Source organism: Gambusia affinis, linkage group LG13 (genome assembly GCF_019740435.1).
Source record: "Gambusia affinis linkage group LG13, SWU_Gaff_1.0, whole genome shotgun sequence".
Taxonomy (NCBI): domain Eukaryota; kingdom Metazoa; phylum Chordata; class Actinopteri; order Cyprinodontiformes; family Poeciliidae; genus Gambusia; species Gambusia affinis.
This window is the reverse complement of record NC_057880.1, coordinates 13,859,718-13,876,110: the sequence shown is the minus strand read 5'-3', so window position 1 is coordinate 13,876,110 and position 16,393 is coordinate 13,859,718. Positions and strand designations below refer to the sequence as shown.

The following is a 16,393-nucleotide window of genomic DNA, read 5'->3' as shown; positions in this document are numbered from 1 at the left end:
AGACGGAGATTATCCCGGCTTGTGTTATGAGACTTATATCTATAAGTCTCATGAAATATGACTGCAATATGACTGCAAAATCATTTCCAGATTAAAGTCCTGTATTATGTCAAAACTGAGAGTTTGATTTTTAGTGGATGTCTGGGATAATTAAAATGTACTACTCTGTATTTTTATGCATTCCCCCCCCCCCCCTTTTTTGACAGAAATTTTCTGCCACTTTAGAGGCTTAATTACAGCTCGCTTTGGTCAAAGCTTATGCAGGCATATAAAGAAGAAGGAAATCACATCACAGGGGAAAGCAGGACTTGGGATGTTGGTGGTATGGTTTAAATCAGAGCGAGGGAGCTCAGATAAGAGCAGGAGGATGTGCTGTGCATAGAGCCTTATTTCTGTGGAAGAGCAGCAGTGGGAGGAGAACGCTGATAAAGTATTACTCATAAGTGGTTCTGAGGTGAAGGCTTCATGACCGCAGATGTGGTAGAAATGTAAGGATGCAACTCATGTCTCAATGTTTTTGGGTTGCTACAAAATACAGAAGTAGTTTTTAAAAACTTGGACCTTACACCATAGATTTTTAAACATTTCCTTTACAGAAATAAAGGAATAAACCACCATAAGAGGTGCTGTAAGATATGTGATGTTTGAACTACTAACACTGATACCTATTAAGACTGCACAAGAAGTTTGTAATTTTAGATCATATTTCTCAACAACATAGTTTTCTTTGTGCTGATACAAATTAACGTTTAAGAGGGTTGGAAAAACCTCAAGCACAACCATACGGCAAACTTTAAAGGAAAAATTACATATTTGGGACGCTTTATGCATTTTGTTGTGTTCCAGGTAACAGAAACAATTACTCCAGTCATTTTTACGTTGTGACCACTTGCTCTTTAATTAAAAACACTGTAATTTGTACATGTATTGTACACATAAAAATATACACAAACAGCTACATACTTTATTGAATTAATGACAACACAGAAAGTAAAAATAAAAAAAAAAAAAAAAAAAGCTCACAAAAGGATGAAAAATGCCACCAAAATGTAAAAACAAAAAAAAAAAAGACCCCAAAAAACAAACAGAAATGTTACGTTGCTTTGGTCTAGTCACAGTGGCTACATTGGAAATAGATATCTTGTCTAAATAAAAGACATTGACACTCTGTTATACTGCTTGGTGTTTTACATATTTACACAGAAGATAGTCATGTTACTTTGAAGCTGAGATATGAGAAAATGTTTAAGTGTGAGTCAGAAGCATCCTGTGCTTGTTGCTGTGCAGATGTGCTGATTAACAGTCTACGTCTAGTTACAGTGAATGTGGCAGAACTGAGCTACTTCCCATAGGAATGTATACACAGTGCCTAATGCTCTTGACTATTTCATGACCCCCAATGAAAGTGGCGACAACGTGCGGCATACTGAAATATGACTGCAAAATAAAACTTTCTAGGCTTGCCTCAGTCCATCTCTCGCATTAATAAAGATGTCCCTCAAAATAACAACAATCTCATTTGTCGTCTAAGCAAATGGCATGACAAAGCGCAAAAGGGAGGTCATAGCTAGTATGACACTGGAAATCAACTTAAGGACAGCTCAGAGTAGTGAGAACAAAAGGCAAAAATGAGCAGAACACAAAAAAAGAAAACTCCCTTCGGTTTCATATCCTGCTTTTCGGCAAGCTTGCTCATCAGAATGCAAGATTTTTCAACACAGATTATATAATGTAAACATTAACTTGTCATGCATTACAGTATTAGGTGCACGCGTTCTCTCTGCAGATGCTTCCGTTTGTATCTCATCCATCCACTGAAATATTGGTATATGATCGACATCAATCCACACCAGTATTACAGCAAAATTTATTCAGGTGCTACATATATATAAAAAATATACAACTTTTCCTCCATTATATAGATTCCCATGTATCAATACTATATTATTCCTTAATAAAGACTCTTTACAAAATAAAGTTCTCAGCAGCCCTATATTTCTATGCTCAGTGTCACACACAGCCCTGCATTCCTGCATTTACTGTGAGAATGTTTCCACGCTCCATGAAAAGCCTGCAGGCTTTGAACGCTGCAGGAGCAAACACCTCTGCAAACTCTCACCTCACCTTAGCTGGCTTCTTCCGAAAGATCCTGCGAACAAAGACATGCAAACGCGCCGCTTCCTTCTCCTTTAGCAATCAGTCAAAATAATTAGGCCAAATACCAGGAACACAAACAACATGTTTTCTTTTGGCTTCGCTAGTAATGACATCTAGGAAACTAATACAGTGCTGAAGTTTACATACACTCATCATGAGCATGAAAGTTTTATTTTGTCAATGATTCATTGAAAACATTATTTTGGTCGTGGGACGATTTTATGATAATTACTTCCATAAATCTTACAAAAACATGATAGGGGTGCAAATAGTTTAAATGTTACTCTGGTTTATACATTTCAAAATCAACTCTGATTTAAGTTTAGGATCAATGTCCTGTTGAAGCACAAACATTTGAAATTCAATTCATGCCTTTTGTGATTGTGGTGAAGCAGCTCAGTCTTTGTCCCGTCTTACCATAAAACGTTCCTCAAGATGAGCAAATGATGTAATGTTTTCAAAATGTAAAAAAGCCAAAAGATAATGTTTTGTCAACAATATTATTAGTTACATTAAGAAACTAAAGGATTAGTTGTCCTTATTAGAAAATGGAAGAACTGTGTAAATTAGGTTTACACAGTTCACATAGTTTTAATTTCTTGAGATTTAGTGCATTCCAAAAAGAGAGCTAAATATATTTCACAGTAAATAATTTAATATTCCTACATACATTAATGTATAAATCTATATATCTAAGCAAATAATATCCTGCATAAAGATAGATAATCTTCAAATAGAATCTCATGACCTTAATTAGGTAAGAGTGCTGCATATTGTGCATACTTGAAAAATGAATGTGACTATTATGCCAACTAATACATCTGAGGAGTAAAAAAAAAAATCATAAGAAATGCAGCCCTTTTATGCACATATTATACGTATTATTAGTATATTTTTAAAAGAATTTCCTACAATTCAATAAACGAAGAAAATTTTAGAACATTTTATTGTTCTAAAATATTAGAACAATAACTTATGTTATTCACCATCTGTTACATTAAGGGCTTGATTACATTTAGAAATGAAAAAAATGTGTTGTGTTATTGGCAGCTATTAAATTATCAATCATCATTCTAATTATTGGTCACTACAATCCCCACAAACACAACAAAACTGGTTTAGGAATAATAAAAAGTAGAGAAAGAATAAAGCCCAGACCACAACTCTATTGAAAGTGTGTGTACTAGGCTTTAAAAGCTGATATGTGAGGACACAATCCAAATTAAATAAACTCTGCTAATTATATTGACAGTGATCATATCTCTAACCAGAATTATGCCAGAAGCTTGTTATGAAAAAACATTGGGGTGAAGTGGAGCTTGTTAATGGACCTTTATCTACATATTAGTAGGGAAGTATATACATATTTGAATGTTTATGCATAACTTTGAACCTGTGCAGATTAAAGAAAACACTAATTTAATTCCAATTTGCAGAACCAATTATTATATTTTTTTTTTCTAAGGCATTGTTTTTGTTTAAACTATTTAATCTTGAAAAAGAGAATGGTTTAAATGAATAATCATTAAAAGAATTAAATTAGCGTGACATTCATAGCGATAATGAGTGTGTGTAAACTCTTGACCTGCACTGTGGGAGACGCAGAGGGGAGAAAAAAATCCAAAACAGAAACTACAGGCATGTAATAAATCTTCGTTGCCGCACAAGCTTGTAATCCTGCACTTTCGATACTGGTTTGGACTTGGTTTCACCCTGGTGCTAATAGCTGAGATAGATAAAAATAGCTAACAATGAAGCAGAAAGTTGGAACTGGGAGAAAAACAAAGAAAAAAGAGAAATCTTTATAAACCCCGCTGATATCTGCCATTCTTCACCTCTTCCCCCAAGCTAAATACAGGCTCGCTTCATCGTCTGAACCAGTTTTATGAGGCACAGTATGACTAAAAAACATGAGTTCAAAGTTTAAAACTAGCTTTTATTGGAACCTGGAGTCTTGGTGGGAAGAAACAGAATGAGATGTCCACGAGTAAATAAACTATGAGCTCAAACATCAAAGTTGATCCTAGTTGGTATCACATTTCTGAGTTTCTTCTGGAAATCTTGGGTAAAATCATGCCATTGTTTCTCTCAGTGAGCTAAGCAGAGATGAGTTATTATGTCCTTTCTCTCTAAAAACACAGGTCACCACACATGTGCTGTAATAACACAAACTGCAGCCAAAATGCCTAAATTACAACAACATGTCTTCTAACTTATTTACAGGTTGGTGGTAAAGGAGGAATCTAAACTGTGAATGATGGAAGTTGTTTGTCCTCTTTATTTTCTTTTTTTGCGGCGCCGCAGTTTAGATTGGTCACTGCTAACTGAGCTGCTGTGTTGACGCCTGAATATCCTGTACATGCTGGTGGCCAGGTGTTTTATATTGCAAGCAGCCAAGAAGCTTAAGTGCATGATGATGAGATTTTTCAGTAGGGAATATTTAATATATATATATTTTTTGCTTTAGGTTCCTGTTTAATTTAAATACCCTGATTTGAAGATATTCTGAGAATGACAAGCTCCTCAATGCTTTTGGTCTCAGAAACAATGCAGTCTTTGTGCTGGCTTTATAGAGGAGATGCCAGGAGATGAATTAGTGGGGCGCATCTGTGTTAACACGGACTAACAAATGCACCTTTGGGAGATGTTCCCTTTTTAACAGTGTTCAGAGCTCGGTCTGCGCTCCATGTAACACCACATCGAAGCTAGTACAGCATTTGGTCCACAGTTCAGTGTTTGGTTTGCATCTTCAGGAACTTTAGTAAGTTTTCTCCATGTTGTGTGTGCACATTTTACTGGATTACGTGCGTAGGTGTGTGTCTAGATCTCAGTGGCAGTGATTTCCTCAAAGTGGATGTCGTTGCTGCCGCTGCGGACCTCGTAGTCCTCCATGTCCCTGTTCTCCAGCTCCAGACTCAGCTCCCTCATCACTCGCTCTAGATCACGGTTGCGACGATACATCTGGATGTAGTTCTGCTGCAGCTGCTTTTGGTAGCGGATTACCTGAGTGAAGGGGGGAGAGGGGGAATAGATCCCACACTGTAAATAAAGTATGTGAGGAAGCAAGCAACAAACCATGTAAAATAGAGAAAAGATTTAGATTTTCATTTAAAATTAAGTTTTTTTTGTACTTTTTCTTTCTCCTCGTGCCAGACCCTCCTCTCTTCCTCAAAGCGTGACCGCTGCTCCTCGCCAGTTCTTCTCTCATACATGAGCTCGGCTTTCAGTCGATCCACCTGGAAAAATACCCCCAAAAAACATATTTTGCGTTTCAGTAGTGAAAGGTGTGGTTGGTGCACAGGCACAGATTTACAAAACTGTGAAACGACTTTTAATACTTGAAGATTTTATGGGCTAATGCACCCCTTCAAAAAGCAAAAACTTAACAAAAGAAATTAAAATAGAGCTTGATAAATTGAATGGAAAATATATGCCATGAGTTCCATAGCTGTATTGGATTAAAATAACTCTGAGGAGTATTTCTGAAGTTTAATTTATTTGAAGAATAGAATAGACACAACAATGAGCTTTTTAGATCGAGTCTTAAGAGTGTGCAGAGGTGAAAAGAAAGAGAAAGGTCAAAGTGCAAAAACAGCTAAAACTGTAGTCTGCATAACAGATGTGCAACGATAAAAACTTAGGGGCTGTAATTTGAGCTGCTGTTTTAGTAAAGGCTTGACCTTAGCTGATTCTGATTTATGTTTGATGATAATAATATAGGACAACAATGAGATCAGTAGTGGAAATATTTCTCTAGCCTTTGCTAGATGCCACATCATGTGTGTGTCAGAGCAGTTGCTATAAAACTATTTTCACTGTTTTGAAACGGACAAACATGATTACAGAGTTGACATTTCCAACACCCTTTAGTATACTGTTTCAGCACTGTTAGCACAGCTAGCATTTTTAAAACTGCTATCTCAGTATGTTTGCTCTTGTAAATAACCAAAAGGCTGCCAGCATTTTCAAATCCAGCATATTCTGCAACAGACAGTATGAAAGGTAAGAAGTTTAAACTAGAGACATTTCTCTGTACTTCCTTCAGCCTTCCAGTTATCTGCTGAAAATTTCACTCTCCAATAACTCAAAAACACAGCTGGTGGCTGGATGACTGCTGTAGCGCCCTGAGCATCGCGTCTAGCAAGTTTTCTGGGGGAAACCCTGTGATATGATCATATATTTTTTAAGAATTTGGCCCATTTGCTATAAAAATAAACTGAACTGTATCCAAAAGGCAGTTTGCTAAAATATTCATAAAAATTCCACTTTTTTTTATATCTACTTTTGTTTTCTGTGCCACAAAGAATTGCCAAAAAGGTACCTGCTGTCTGAGTCCCATTAGCGTTTCTACATTCTGCCTCTGAGCCTTGGCTTCGTCGCTCTCTCCGCCCCACACCAGGTAACCGTCCTCTCCATCACGGTACATGCAGGGACTGGGACCTGCCCTTCCTATCACAACTCTTCCCTGTTGAAACGACAGGCTCATGCCGAGCCCCTTCTTGGGCGCGTTTACGCTGTGATTGGACAGTGTGTCGTGGATCCGGCCCGACTCATCCTCCAGACGGCTGACCTTCTCCCGCAGCAGCTCGGCTTCACTCTTGCGTCTTTGGAGTTCGTTCTCGCAGACCTCCAGCTCCAGAGATCTCGTCCGCAGGGCGGTCTGGGCCTCCTGGGTTCGGCCCTGGCTCGATTGCAGTTCGGAGCGAGCTTCCCTGAGCTGGGCCTTGAGCACGACAATGTCACCTGCTTTCTGGCTGAGCTCAGACTGGATTTCTTTCAGCTGCTGCTTCAGGAGCGAGATCTCTCCTGACTTCTGACAAACCTGATGAAGAGCACGAAATGTGTTAGAGGAAGGCAGAAACTCTAGAATTACTTGCATAACGCAGCCTTATCATACTCAAACATTTTATAGTAACAAAAAAAAGAGACGTACAGCAAAGGTTTCCTGCCAAAGTCAGAGACACTGCGATTCAGAATCTGACCTTTCCAAAGTCACATTCTTACTCACCTCCCACTTCGTCTCCTCCAGACGGGGCCCCAGCTGCGTCTGCTCCCTCTGGATGGTGGCACATTTTCTCTCTAGTGTTTCTCTGTCCTGCAGCAGGGATGAGAAATCCTCCTGCAGCTTCTTTTTCTCCTGCTGTAGCTGGAATACCTGGGAACGAGCAGACATGCTGGTTCGATATGAAGGTCAAATTATCACATGACGATTTTTAATTCCAGAGACAAAAAGACAACGTAGTCAGGTTACTTAAAGCTGACATTTAAAAAAAAAAACCAACATATTTTGTACACTATAGAAGTTTAGAAAACATATTTCAGTTGCATAACTTCAAAATGTACAATCCCCCGCAGCTTTGTAAAGGTCTCTGAAGTCGTTAGAGATCATCGGTGAGCAAAAGGAATCCTAATAAAATACATTCAGGGTTGTGGTTGTAATGTGACAAAACGTGAAAAGTCTAAAAGGGGTATGAATAGCTTTGCAAAGCACTGCATAAGACATAAAATGTTTCTATGTGTCTGACTTACCTGTAACTGCAGCACCTGCTGTGCTCTCTGAGCTTTCTGAGATGTCTGTTTCATCTTGACTGCACAGCTCTGTCTCAACTCCTCCATCTCTCTTTCACACCGTCGCTGCTTCTCTTCATACACCTTCCAACGCAAAAGGCATGAGTCAGACAGTTTTCTGAACCAGCGTCAACATCAAAGGCTTTATCTGACATTTTAAATGAGTTTTGCTTGTGTGACGGGATGACGGCGCCCCACCTGGCAGATGGCTGCCTCGTTCTCATCCAGGTTTTCCCGGAGCTGTTGGAGCTCCAGGTCTCGCTCCCTCAGCTTCTCTTCCAGCTCCTTCACCACCACTTCGTATCCCTCCACAGGCGGTGGCGAGTGCCCACAGGACCCGCTGTCAGAGAGGGGCTGCCCGCGCCCGCTCAGCGACCCCGAGCCTGTGCTTTTGCTGAAGGAGGAGCGTCCGCTGTCCGAATTGCTGTGACCGTGGCCGCCACTTCCTCCTGAAGTGTTGCGAACCAGAGCCGACACCGGCTCCACCGAGCCCCCGGAACCAGACCCCGAGCTGGATCCTTCGCTGGGGGCCAAACTGTAGCCTGTGCTGCTGTGGGTGGGGAGGCTGGAGAGGGAGTTTCTCCCTGAGTCGGACATGGAGCAGGACTGGATGCTGCGAGCGTTACGGCCTCCGCACGAATTGGTTTTCCCCTCAGAGCTGGAGCTGGAGCTGCCAATGTTGCTGTTTGTGCTGCTCGTGCTGTTGGGGGCGGCGAGGGGCAACAGGAGGTTTAGGCTGGCCTGGCTCTCGGACAGACTGCTGCCTCCTGGCCGTGGAGACAGGTACTGCACCGAGTGACGGTTCTTGGGGACGACAGGTTTGAAAGCCGTGGGACGAATCAAGACTTTCTCCATGTTCTGAAAGGAAAGAAAATAAAACAATTGATCATTTCTGACTTACAAAAAGCTCATCTGTGCTACTTTACTTAAGCATATTTATTACTTATGCAAAAAAAAAATAAAAGTCAGCCCCATCTATTCTTGTTTAGCTACTACTAATGATTCCATGTTACATTTCAGAAAATCTAGATGAAATAAATAGCACTACACAACACAAACATAAAGGTTGTAGCAATAATGTAATATGGAAAATTTTAATGAGTATACTGCTATTAGCCTATTTCAGAACCAACGAGGTGAGCGGATATTCAGCATCTATGACCACTGGAATAGCCTTCCATATAGACTTCACTGATACTGATATTCTTAATGAAACTAAAAACCCACTTGTTTAGAGTTGTATTTGAAACGTAATCAATTGCAAATTTATTGACGGAATCTGACTTGATGTTGTGTTTTTATTGTTGATTCTATGTTGCATTGTGTTTTTGTGTTTGATTTGATGTAAAGCACTTTGAAATGCCTTGCTGCTGAAATGTGCTATACAAATAAAATTTTATTTGATTTTTTGATTAGCCTATTTCAAACGAGGTGACTGATATTCTGACCTGTACCACTGTCAGAATAGCCTACATATAGACTTCACTGATACTGATATTCTTAATGAACGAGTAAATCAATAGATGGACTAAGAAGAGAGGACATTTGATTAAAGGTCAAAGAAGCTGATCCATCTGAGCTGGTCTGGCTCAATGGGTCGATGAAAATGAGCTAAATAATGGGAATCTGATGAAAATGATGTCTCAGTCATTAAAGCCTTCAGATGTTTTACAGTACAGAATTTCAGTCGCAAATGAAGATTTCTGGTTCAGTAATCAGTCACTTTGCTTCAAATGCTTCTGGACAAAAATAAAAACATCTTAAAATCCCATTGCAGTGTTCCTCTTAGTAACAGTGTAAGATGTTTTGACATGCGGTAGATCAAATCAGTCATAAGCAAGAACACATACTGAAATAAATGTGTCAACAGATTAATTGAAGTGAATGGAAAGATCAAGAAATTACAGTTTTCCACTTAAAGAAAAAAAATAAATTATTGCTTTTTCGTCGGTGATGTGCATGGTGGAATCATTGTTGGAAAATATGACTACTAAAGCAAGCTCTTAATGAGAAATACGCATTAAGAAAGTATTTCACTGATTGTGTTTTTTGATGAAAGCTGGATGGCTTTTAATCCAAAAATGTAAAACATTTTGGACAAACTCAAATTCAAAACAGAACAGAGATTTGTTAAAACAAAATTTTAAGATTGATAAAACATATATTCTGGTTTGAAAACATACACATAAATACACACAGAAAATGTATTATTATTTTTATAGACAGAAAAGTGAGAAGACTGTTATATTTAAATGCATCCAACCTGAACTAAAAAATATCTTCAGAGAAAAAAGAAAACATTGTTAAAATTTTTCTGCTCTTTTTCCACAAAGGTACAAATAAAACATCTGACAACAATCATATAATTTACTACTACTAAAAATAATAACCACATAATTAATAATAATACATTTAATGTGAAATGTGGCAACATTTTGACATTTTTATTCATTTTTATTTTTAGCTAATAATTTTGTGTTGGTATACCTAGTTATTAGTTCTTTACTTGTCAATAAACCATTTCAGTTCTCTTCTTGTTTATGTATGTGTTATGTTGTAAATACCATATTTCTTTAAAAATGTATGTATTTATTATATTAATTCTTGATTTCTCTATATTAAACTCGGACATAGGCACAGGGTAATAATGATAATACTCTAATTAACCAAGAAACTCCTGGCTCTGTAGCCAGTAAAACGTAACCTAATAACCATTAGCCTTTATTATTATTATTCCAGTGCTGTTTCTACAAGGGTTCTGTAAAAAAAAAAAAAATATATATATATATATTGAATATAATCTGAAATATTTCAGGTCTGGTTGGTGTTCATCACTTTGAAAATGCTGTAAATTTCTATCTCAAGAGTTTGGACTCCACCATTTCACAGGGGGACAGTGTGAATGGATGGAGGAAATTTAAGACCATCATTGGTCCCTCTTTATAAGTTACTGACCATCAAAGATATCCTCTGACATTATGTTTCGTATTCTGCAAAGTCTGAAAAATGATGGTATTAATAGCAGGCCTCCAAGAACATTGTCTGTCAGCAGTCTAATAAAGATCAAGTGGAAACACCAGAAATTTGCAGATAACTCAAACGTGGAGTTTTTTAAAATGAAGAGAGAAAATAAAATTATTTTTGAAGCACAATAGAGTATTATAGTTTTAAGGCTGGTTACCAAATACATTAAGCAACACATATTTCATTCAGTTTAATTTGTTGTTGAAACTTTCTTTCAAAAAAAACAAACAAAACTAAAGACAGTTTGACCTTTGTTGAATCCAAATATCTCATCATCTCCTCACCTTCTCTAGCTGTCCAGACACTGGGATGAGTTTGGGAGGAGGCCCACCGATGTTGCCGTTCACAGTCCCATTGTCCTTTTGGTCCTCCAGGTCGCTGCAGGGACTGGCGACGGTCAGCACCAGGTTGTCGTTCCAGTCTCCAACAACCACTTCTTCGCTTACATATCCAAAGTTTGCATTGATTCCACCTCCGGCTGCTCCAGCAGCCATTCCACCCCCACCTGCGCCGGCAGAGTTTCCAGGTCGCGGCTGCTTTTTGGTGGGCAGTGGCGGAGGGAGAACCTGGGCCTGAGGCTGTGTATGGTTGCTGTTGACCAGCAGCTGCTCCAGGGAGCTCCCGCTGCGGAGGGTTTTGTCCTGCAGCCGGAAACAGCTGGTGGCCGGCGTGGAGCGACGTGGTTTGTTGGTGAATTCGCTGCCAGCCCTGCAGTGCCTCTCTTGATATGTCCTGCCTGATATGAGACTGCTGACTGAACCCATGGCTATGTCGGAGTTGCAGGCCCCACAAGGACCGGAGCAGAAGTCCGAGGAGGAGTGGGGTGACAATGGCCGGCACTGGTGAAGGTCAAGACCTGGATTGGGGTGGTCACTCACAGGAAGTGCCTGGACCAGAGCCATGGCAGCCTGACCGCATCAGACGAACAGCACACTAACAGGAGAAAAGAAACAAAGATATTATAGTCATATGCTTTAAGTAGAAGAAAACTAACCCTGAGACATGTTTTATAACAGGACTATATTTGCCTAAGTAGGTCATCTTAAGCCTTTATTTAGAATATTTTCTGTTTCAATGGCATCAAAGCCAGTATGAGGATCCTTAGATTACTAAAGGAGTAAGAATTTGGCCCCAATGAGCAAAACCTTTTTCTGATCATTCCTGCAAAACAGCCAACAAAAACAATACAACTGATCGAGTCATACACAGAAAAGGTTGTGAGTTCAGAGCCACATGAAATCCACATTGAATGGCAAGATCCCAAGGGATGGAGTGAAGTGTCAGCATCTTAATGATAAATTGAGAACTTTTCCATTGATTTTCATTTAGATATTAATCGAATTGACAAACCTGCAAGGATTTGCAGGGACCTGCAAAACCCTGTATGCAGGGCCACTAAAATGGCAAAGTAAATAAAGTTTAAACAGCAATCCTTCAGTTTACAACCTCTATATAATCACTTAAGCAACAACAAAATGTTAGTTTCTATTTTAAAATATCTTCTCCCCTTAAATTAAGACTTTTACAATTAGTACAAGTAGCAAAGTAGGCTTAATGATGATCCTAATTTTAAATTCAAAAGTTCACATTTGTTCTCAGTACTATATATATTTGGTGAGTATTTTTAGGAATACGACAAAAATGAAAACCTCTCTTCTTTGTCCCTCTGTGTTTTGACATTTGCAAAACGGAAACTCTTAAATTTAAGTTTTACTGAATACAATTTATATTAAATGCATCCTACTGAATGCATTTATTCAAAAATGAAATCAGGAGGATGTTATGTATGAGCTAACACCCTATGTTATGCTAAAGGAAACCATTTATATTATATCTGGTTCATTAATGCTACAAGAAAGGGAGAAGCATTTAGTTAATAACAGGAACGTAAAATGGAGTAGAGCAAAGTTGACATACAATGTCGTACCTGATTTTCTCAAGAGAAACCGTTTTTGAAATGCCATCCACACTAACAATGCTAACTGCACATTAAAGATGCTAAAGTGCAGTGAATGTGCTTGGAAACACGGACCAGGGACAGGGGTGAATCACAATATCACAATCAGCTTTGATTTTTTTTCTAAAAGTCCTCATCTGTAACTGCAAGCACTCATCTGAATTTACTGAGTTTTGAGTTTCAGTCACTTTTCTTTCTTACAGTTACTCTGCTCACACTCATCAAAACAACTTTGAAGAAACCAACAATAGCCTCAGTGAAACTATTTTTAGGGACAGGAACATGAGCAGATAATATAAATACAAAGAGCTGCAGCAGGCTGAGCCCTCCATTTGAAGACTCTGTATCATCAGTGTTTGTTGCCCTGGAGGACTGGAAGGACACACATCTTCAAGACCACTGAGCTAAGATTTTCTTACAAGCAGACAATAAAAGTTGGTAAATAGCTGCTGTGACAAAAGTTACATTTTAGGAGCACTGATGCTAGATTTCAAAAATAAAGATGTCGCCACAAATATCTCAACATATTTTCTAAATCTAACCACAGTGTTGCACAAAAGATATAGTTATTTATATGAATATTTTGCATTCTCCACTAATGGCAAATAAAACTTTAAAAAGAAAGATTTCACTGGTTCTGTAGCCCACGTGGGTTTGTGGTGGGTTAGGGTATTTAACTTTTAAGAAATCTGAATAATGAATATTGCAGATCATCCACTGAGAGGATAAATAAATATACATAGGCTACGAACTTTTACCTCTGGTAATGCCTTAACAATACAACTGTGACATATCCATTTCCCACATCTAAGAATAACAAATTAATGCTGCGTAGCAACATTTTTCATAAAAAGCAGTTGAACTTTTTATTCAGAAACAATGTCACATCAGATAAACACATACTGGATGTTACATAAAAACGTTGTGGTGAGTGGAAATCCGCATAATCTGTAATAAAAAAAAAATTACTATGTTATGGTAGTAATCTGTAAATAAGCACTCAGTTGGTTTCTGCCAGTCCACTCAACACTCACTAAAGAGATGATTTCAAATGCAGGATGTGGGGGGATGGTAAAGGGAGGACACTGACTCTGTGAGTCCACATGAGTCAAGAAGATAAAGATATTTGTGGTATGTGATCACTCTCAATGCCAAAATAGTCAGAGCTCACAACCTCCTGTTACCTTTTATGCAGCCGCTGCCTCCTCCTCGCCCTCCTTCTCCACTTCAAGCCCTGACAAGGACCTCTTGGCCAAGGATAATAGAATTAACAACCCTCTGCAACCATCAACCATGCCCCCCCCTAAGCTGTTACCCTGTGACCTCCTGATGAGTTGCAGGGAACTGGTTTGATTTCATCCTTCCCAACCTCGTGACCTCCACTGGAGGGAATATTGTTCTGGCTACTACGGCAACAAATCTCAAAGGCTAATATCCCCCTCTCATGTTCCTCACTGGGCTGTTTCTTTAGGTTGGTGAAGCTCCCCCCCCATCTTTCTTTGTTGATACATTCCTCTGAGAAAGTGAAAATACTTTATGTTCCCATCACTTGTTCCTCAGTGGATGCATCTTCTTCTCCAGTCAACAGCACAAATTGGGCAGAGGGAAAAACAAGCTTTAATCACCACTAAATATAGAGAAAATTTCCACTTCCTGAACATTTTCTGACACTGAAGCATTTAAAAATAAACTGTTTTGCCTACACCTAGCAGGAGGCAACACAGGGAACTTAAATCTAAATTCATAAAACGTACAACCTAATGCATTGCATTTTCTGACAGATTGAAATTAGAACTGCACTAGATCATATTGTGCTTGAATTTATCCTTCACATCAACTGGGCCAGAATAATAAGTTTCCAGGTAGCTTTCTAACAAGATGCAGAAGGAGGTCCTGCGACAGGGAGGAAATAATCCTGTTATGATAAGTCTGTTAAAAATGCCAAAAGAGGAAGCGTATTATTCCCCTGCAGTGGATTCCCCCCATTTGCAATCACACGCAACCTCTGAGCTGTAGTGGAGACTCTGCTGGGCCCTGACAGAGTCGGAGACGTGAGAATTGAGAGAAAAGAGAAAAAAGGGCATTTTAGAGGTGATGAAACAAAGGCAGGCAGAAAGGGGGTGACTGATGGAGAGGTTGAGGGGATTTTACAAGAACAGGTAGTCCGAAGAGAGGCCACAAGTGCTTGGAGAAATCAGGCATTGTAATCCAGTTTGAGAACCTTAAGACAGTTAATGTGGACAGAAACACCATCTGTTCTTCTAATTCCTCAATATGAGAAAATGTTGCGTCAGTTTCAGGAGTAATTTTGCTATTTAAGTCTTTTTTCCTCATTTATTCCCCTTCTAGATCCTTTAGCAGAAGAAAAAAATATTAATTGTGGTTTCAAGAGTTATATAATAAAGGCAGAGGCCTTCACGTGAATGGGTCTTATTAGATTTCAATAATGAACCAGCAAGCAGAGCAGGGATCACACATAATACTGATTTCAAAATTTGATGCTTTTCCAAATTGCTTTATAACACATAAATGGTACATTGTAAATTTACTGTCATTGTTGCAGAGATGGAAAATGCAAAAACTATAGTTTGTGATAAAAAAAAGAAAATATGGAAAAAAGCTTGTAAATACAAATTTATTTCCCTTCTTTTCTTCTTTTTCCATTTTCATCCAGAGCTGGAAAAAACTGAAATTTGTTCACATATGAGTGAACAATTAACTTATGCAAGTTAATAAGTACTGGAAAGTATTTGCTCAGAGCAGAGAGAACGTGTTTGATTGATGATAATAACCCTAACCCTACAACCTGCCTGAAACTAACTGTTCAGATTCTCAAGGTTTTGTAACATTTTTCTGAGATCTTCAGTTTATCTTGTCTACAGTTTAATTAGTCATTCTCAGCTGCCTTTATTAGTAAATTCTGTTTTGGCAAATTCAGCAAACAAAGTTGGGTGCATCATAAGTGACACGTATGCTTAATATATGTGAAACGATTCACTAACTACAATTAATTTCACAGGTTTTTAAACATGCCAAGAATTGAATCATGAAATAAGAGACAGCAGAAAATCATCTCATTGCTTAGAGAAAAAAAAAATATCTGGTGGCTGTAAATGACATTTAATTGGGTAAAAATCTGCAATGTTTTCTGCTTATTATATTTTTTATTGCTTAATCTACATCTGGTGCAGTGATGCTTTAGGTCACTTTCCAATGAAGACGAATGCCTAAATACATGTGAAGATCATCTTCAGAGAAGTTCAATCAGTGGCAGAGGTGATGTTTTTCTTAAGTCATATTTTAGGAGTTTCCCACTTCCTTCCTACACTTAATTTCCCTTCCTACTTTCCTGTTTACAGATGGATTACCTCTCCTGCCACTCTCCTTTAGTTTTTCAACCCCTTATTCTTTCGGCATCCTGTCTTCTTAGCCCTATGTGACTAGATTTCCATCTGCCTATACCTGTACTGTGGCACACTGCCACTGAAATAACTTTAGAGTTAGGAAAATAATTAACTTGTTAATTCAGCATCAGAAATCCTTCAATCACGAAAAAGGACATAATTGGATCAATTCACAGCTATTTGGCTACCTGGTCATTACACAGTTTTTATTTTTTTGGGAGGAACAGTACCTTAAAAATAAAATTAAAGTCTATAAAGTCATTTATGTTTAGTGAAGAGGTTG

General features: G+C 38.5%; 1 protein-coding gene across 2 annotated transcripts in view; it reads right to left on the bottom strand.

Moving 5' to 3' along the window:
- Window positions 1-942: 942 nt before the first annotated feature.
- The window catches only part of lzts2a (leucine zipper, putative tumor suppressor 2a), a 44,450-nt gene continuing 28,999 nt past the window's right edge, over window positions 943-16,393 (bottom strand). For both annotated transcript variants that reach the window (XM_044137481.1, XM_044137482.1), the window contains 7 exons: window positions 11,034-11,682; window positions 7,924-8,583; window positions 7,687-7,809; window positions 7,166-7,312; window positions 6,479-6,979; window positions 5,289-5,393; window positions 943-5,160 (listed from right to left, as the gene is read on the bottom strand). In XM_044137481.1, coding sequence (XP_043993416.1) covers window positions 4,978-5,160; window positions 5,289-5,393; window positions 6,479-6,979; window positions 7,166-7,312; window positions 7,687-7,809; window positions 7,924-8,583; window positions 11,034-11,651 — 2,337 coding nt within the window. In that variant the 5' untranslated portion in view covers window positions 11,652-11,682 and the 3' untranslated portion in view covers window positions 943-4,977. The remainder of the gene's footprint in view (window positions 5,161-5,288; window positions 5,394-6,478; window positions 6,980-7,165; window positions 7,313-7,686; window positions 7,810-7,923; window positions 8,584-11,033; window positions 11,683-16,393) is intronic.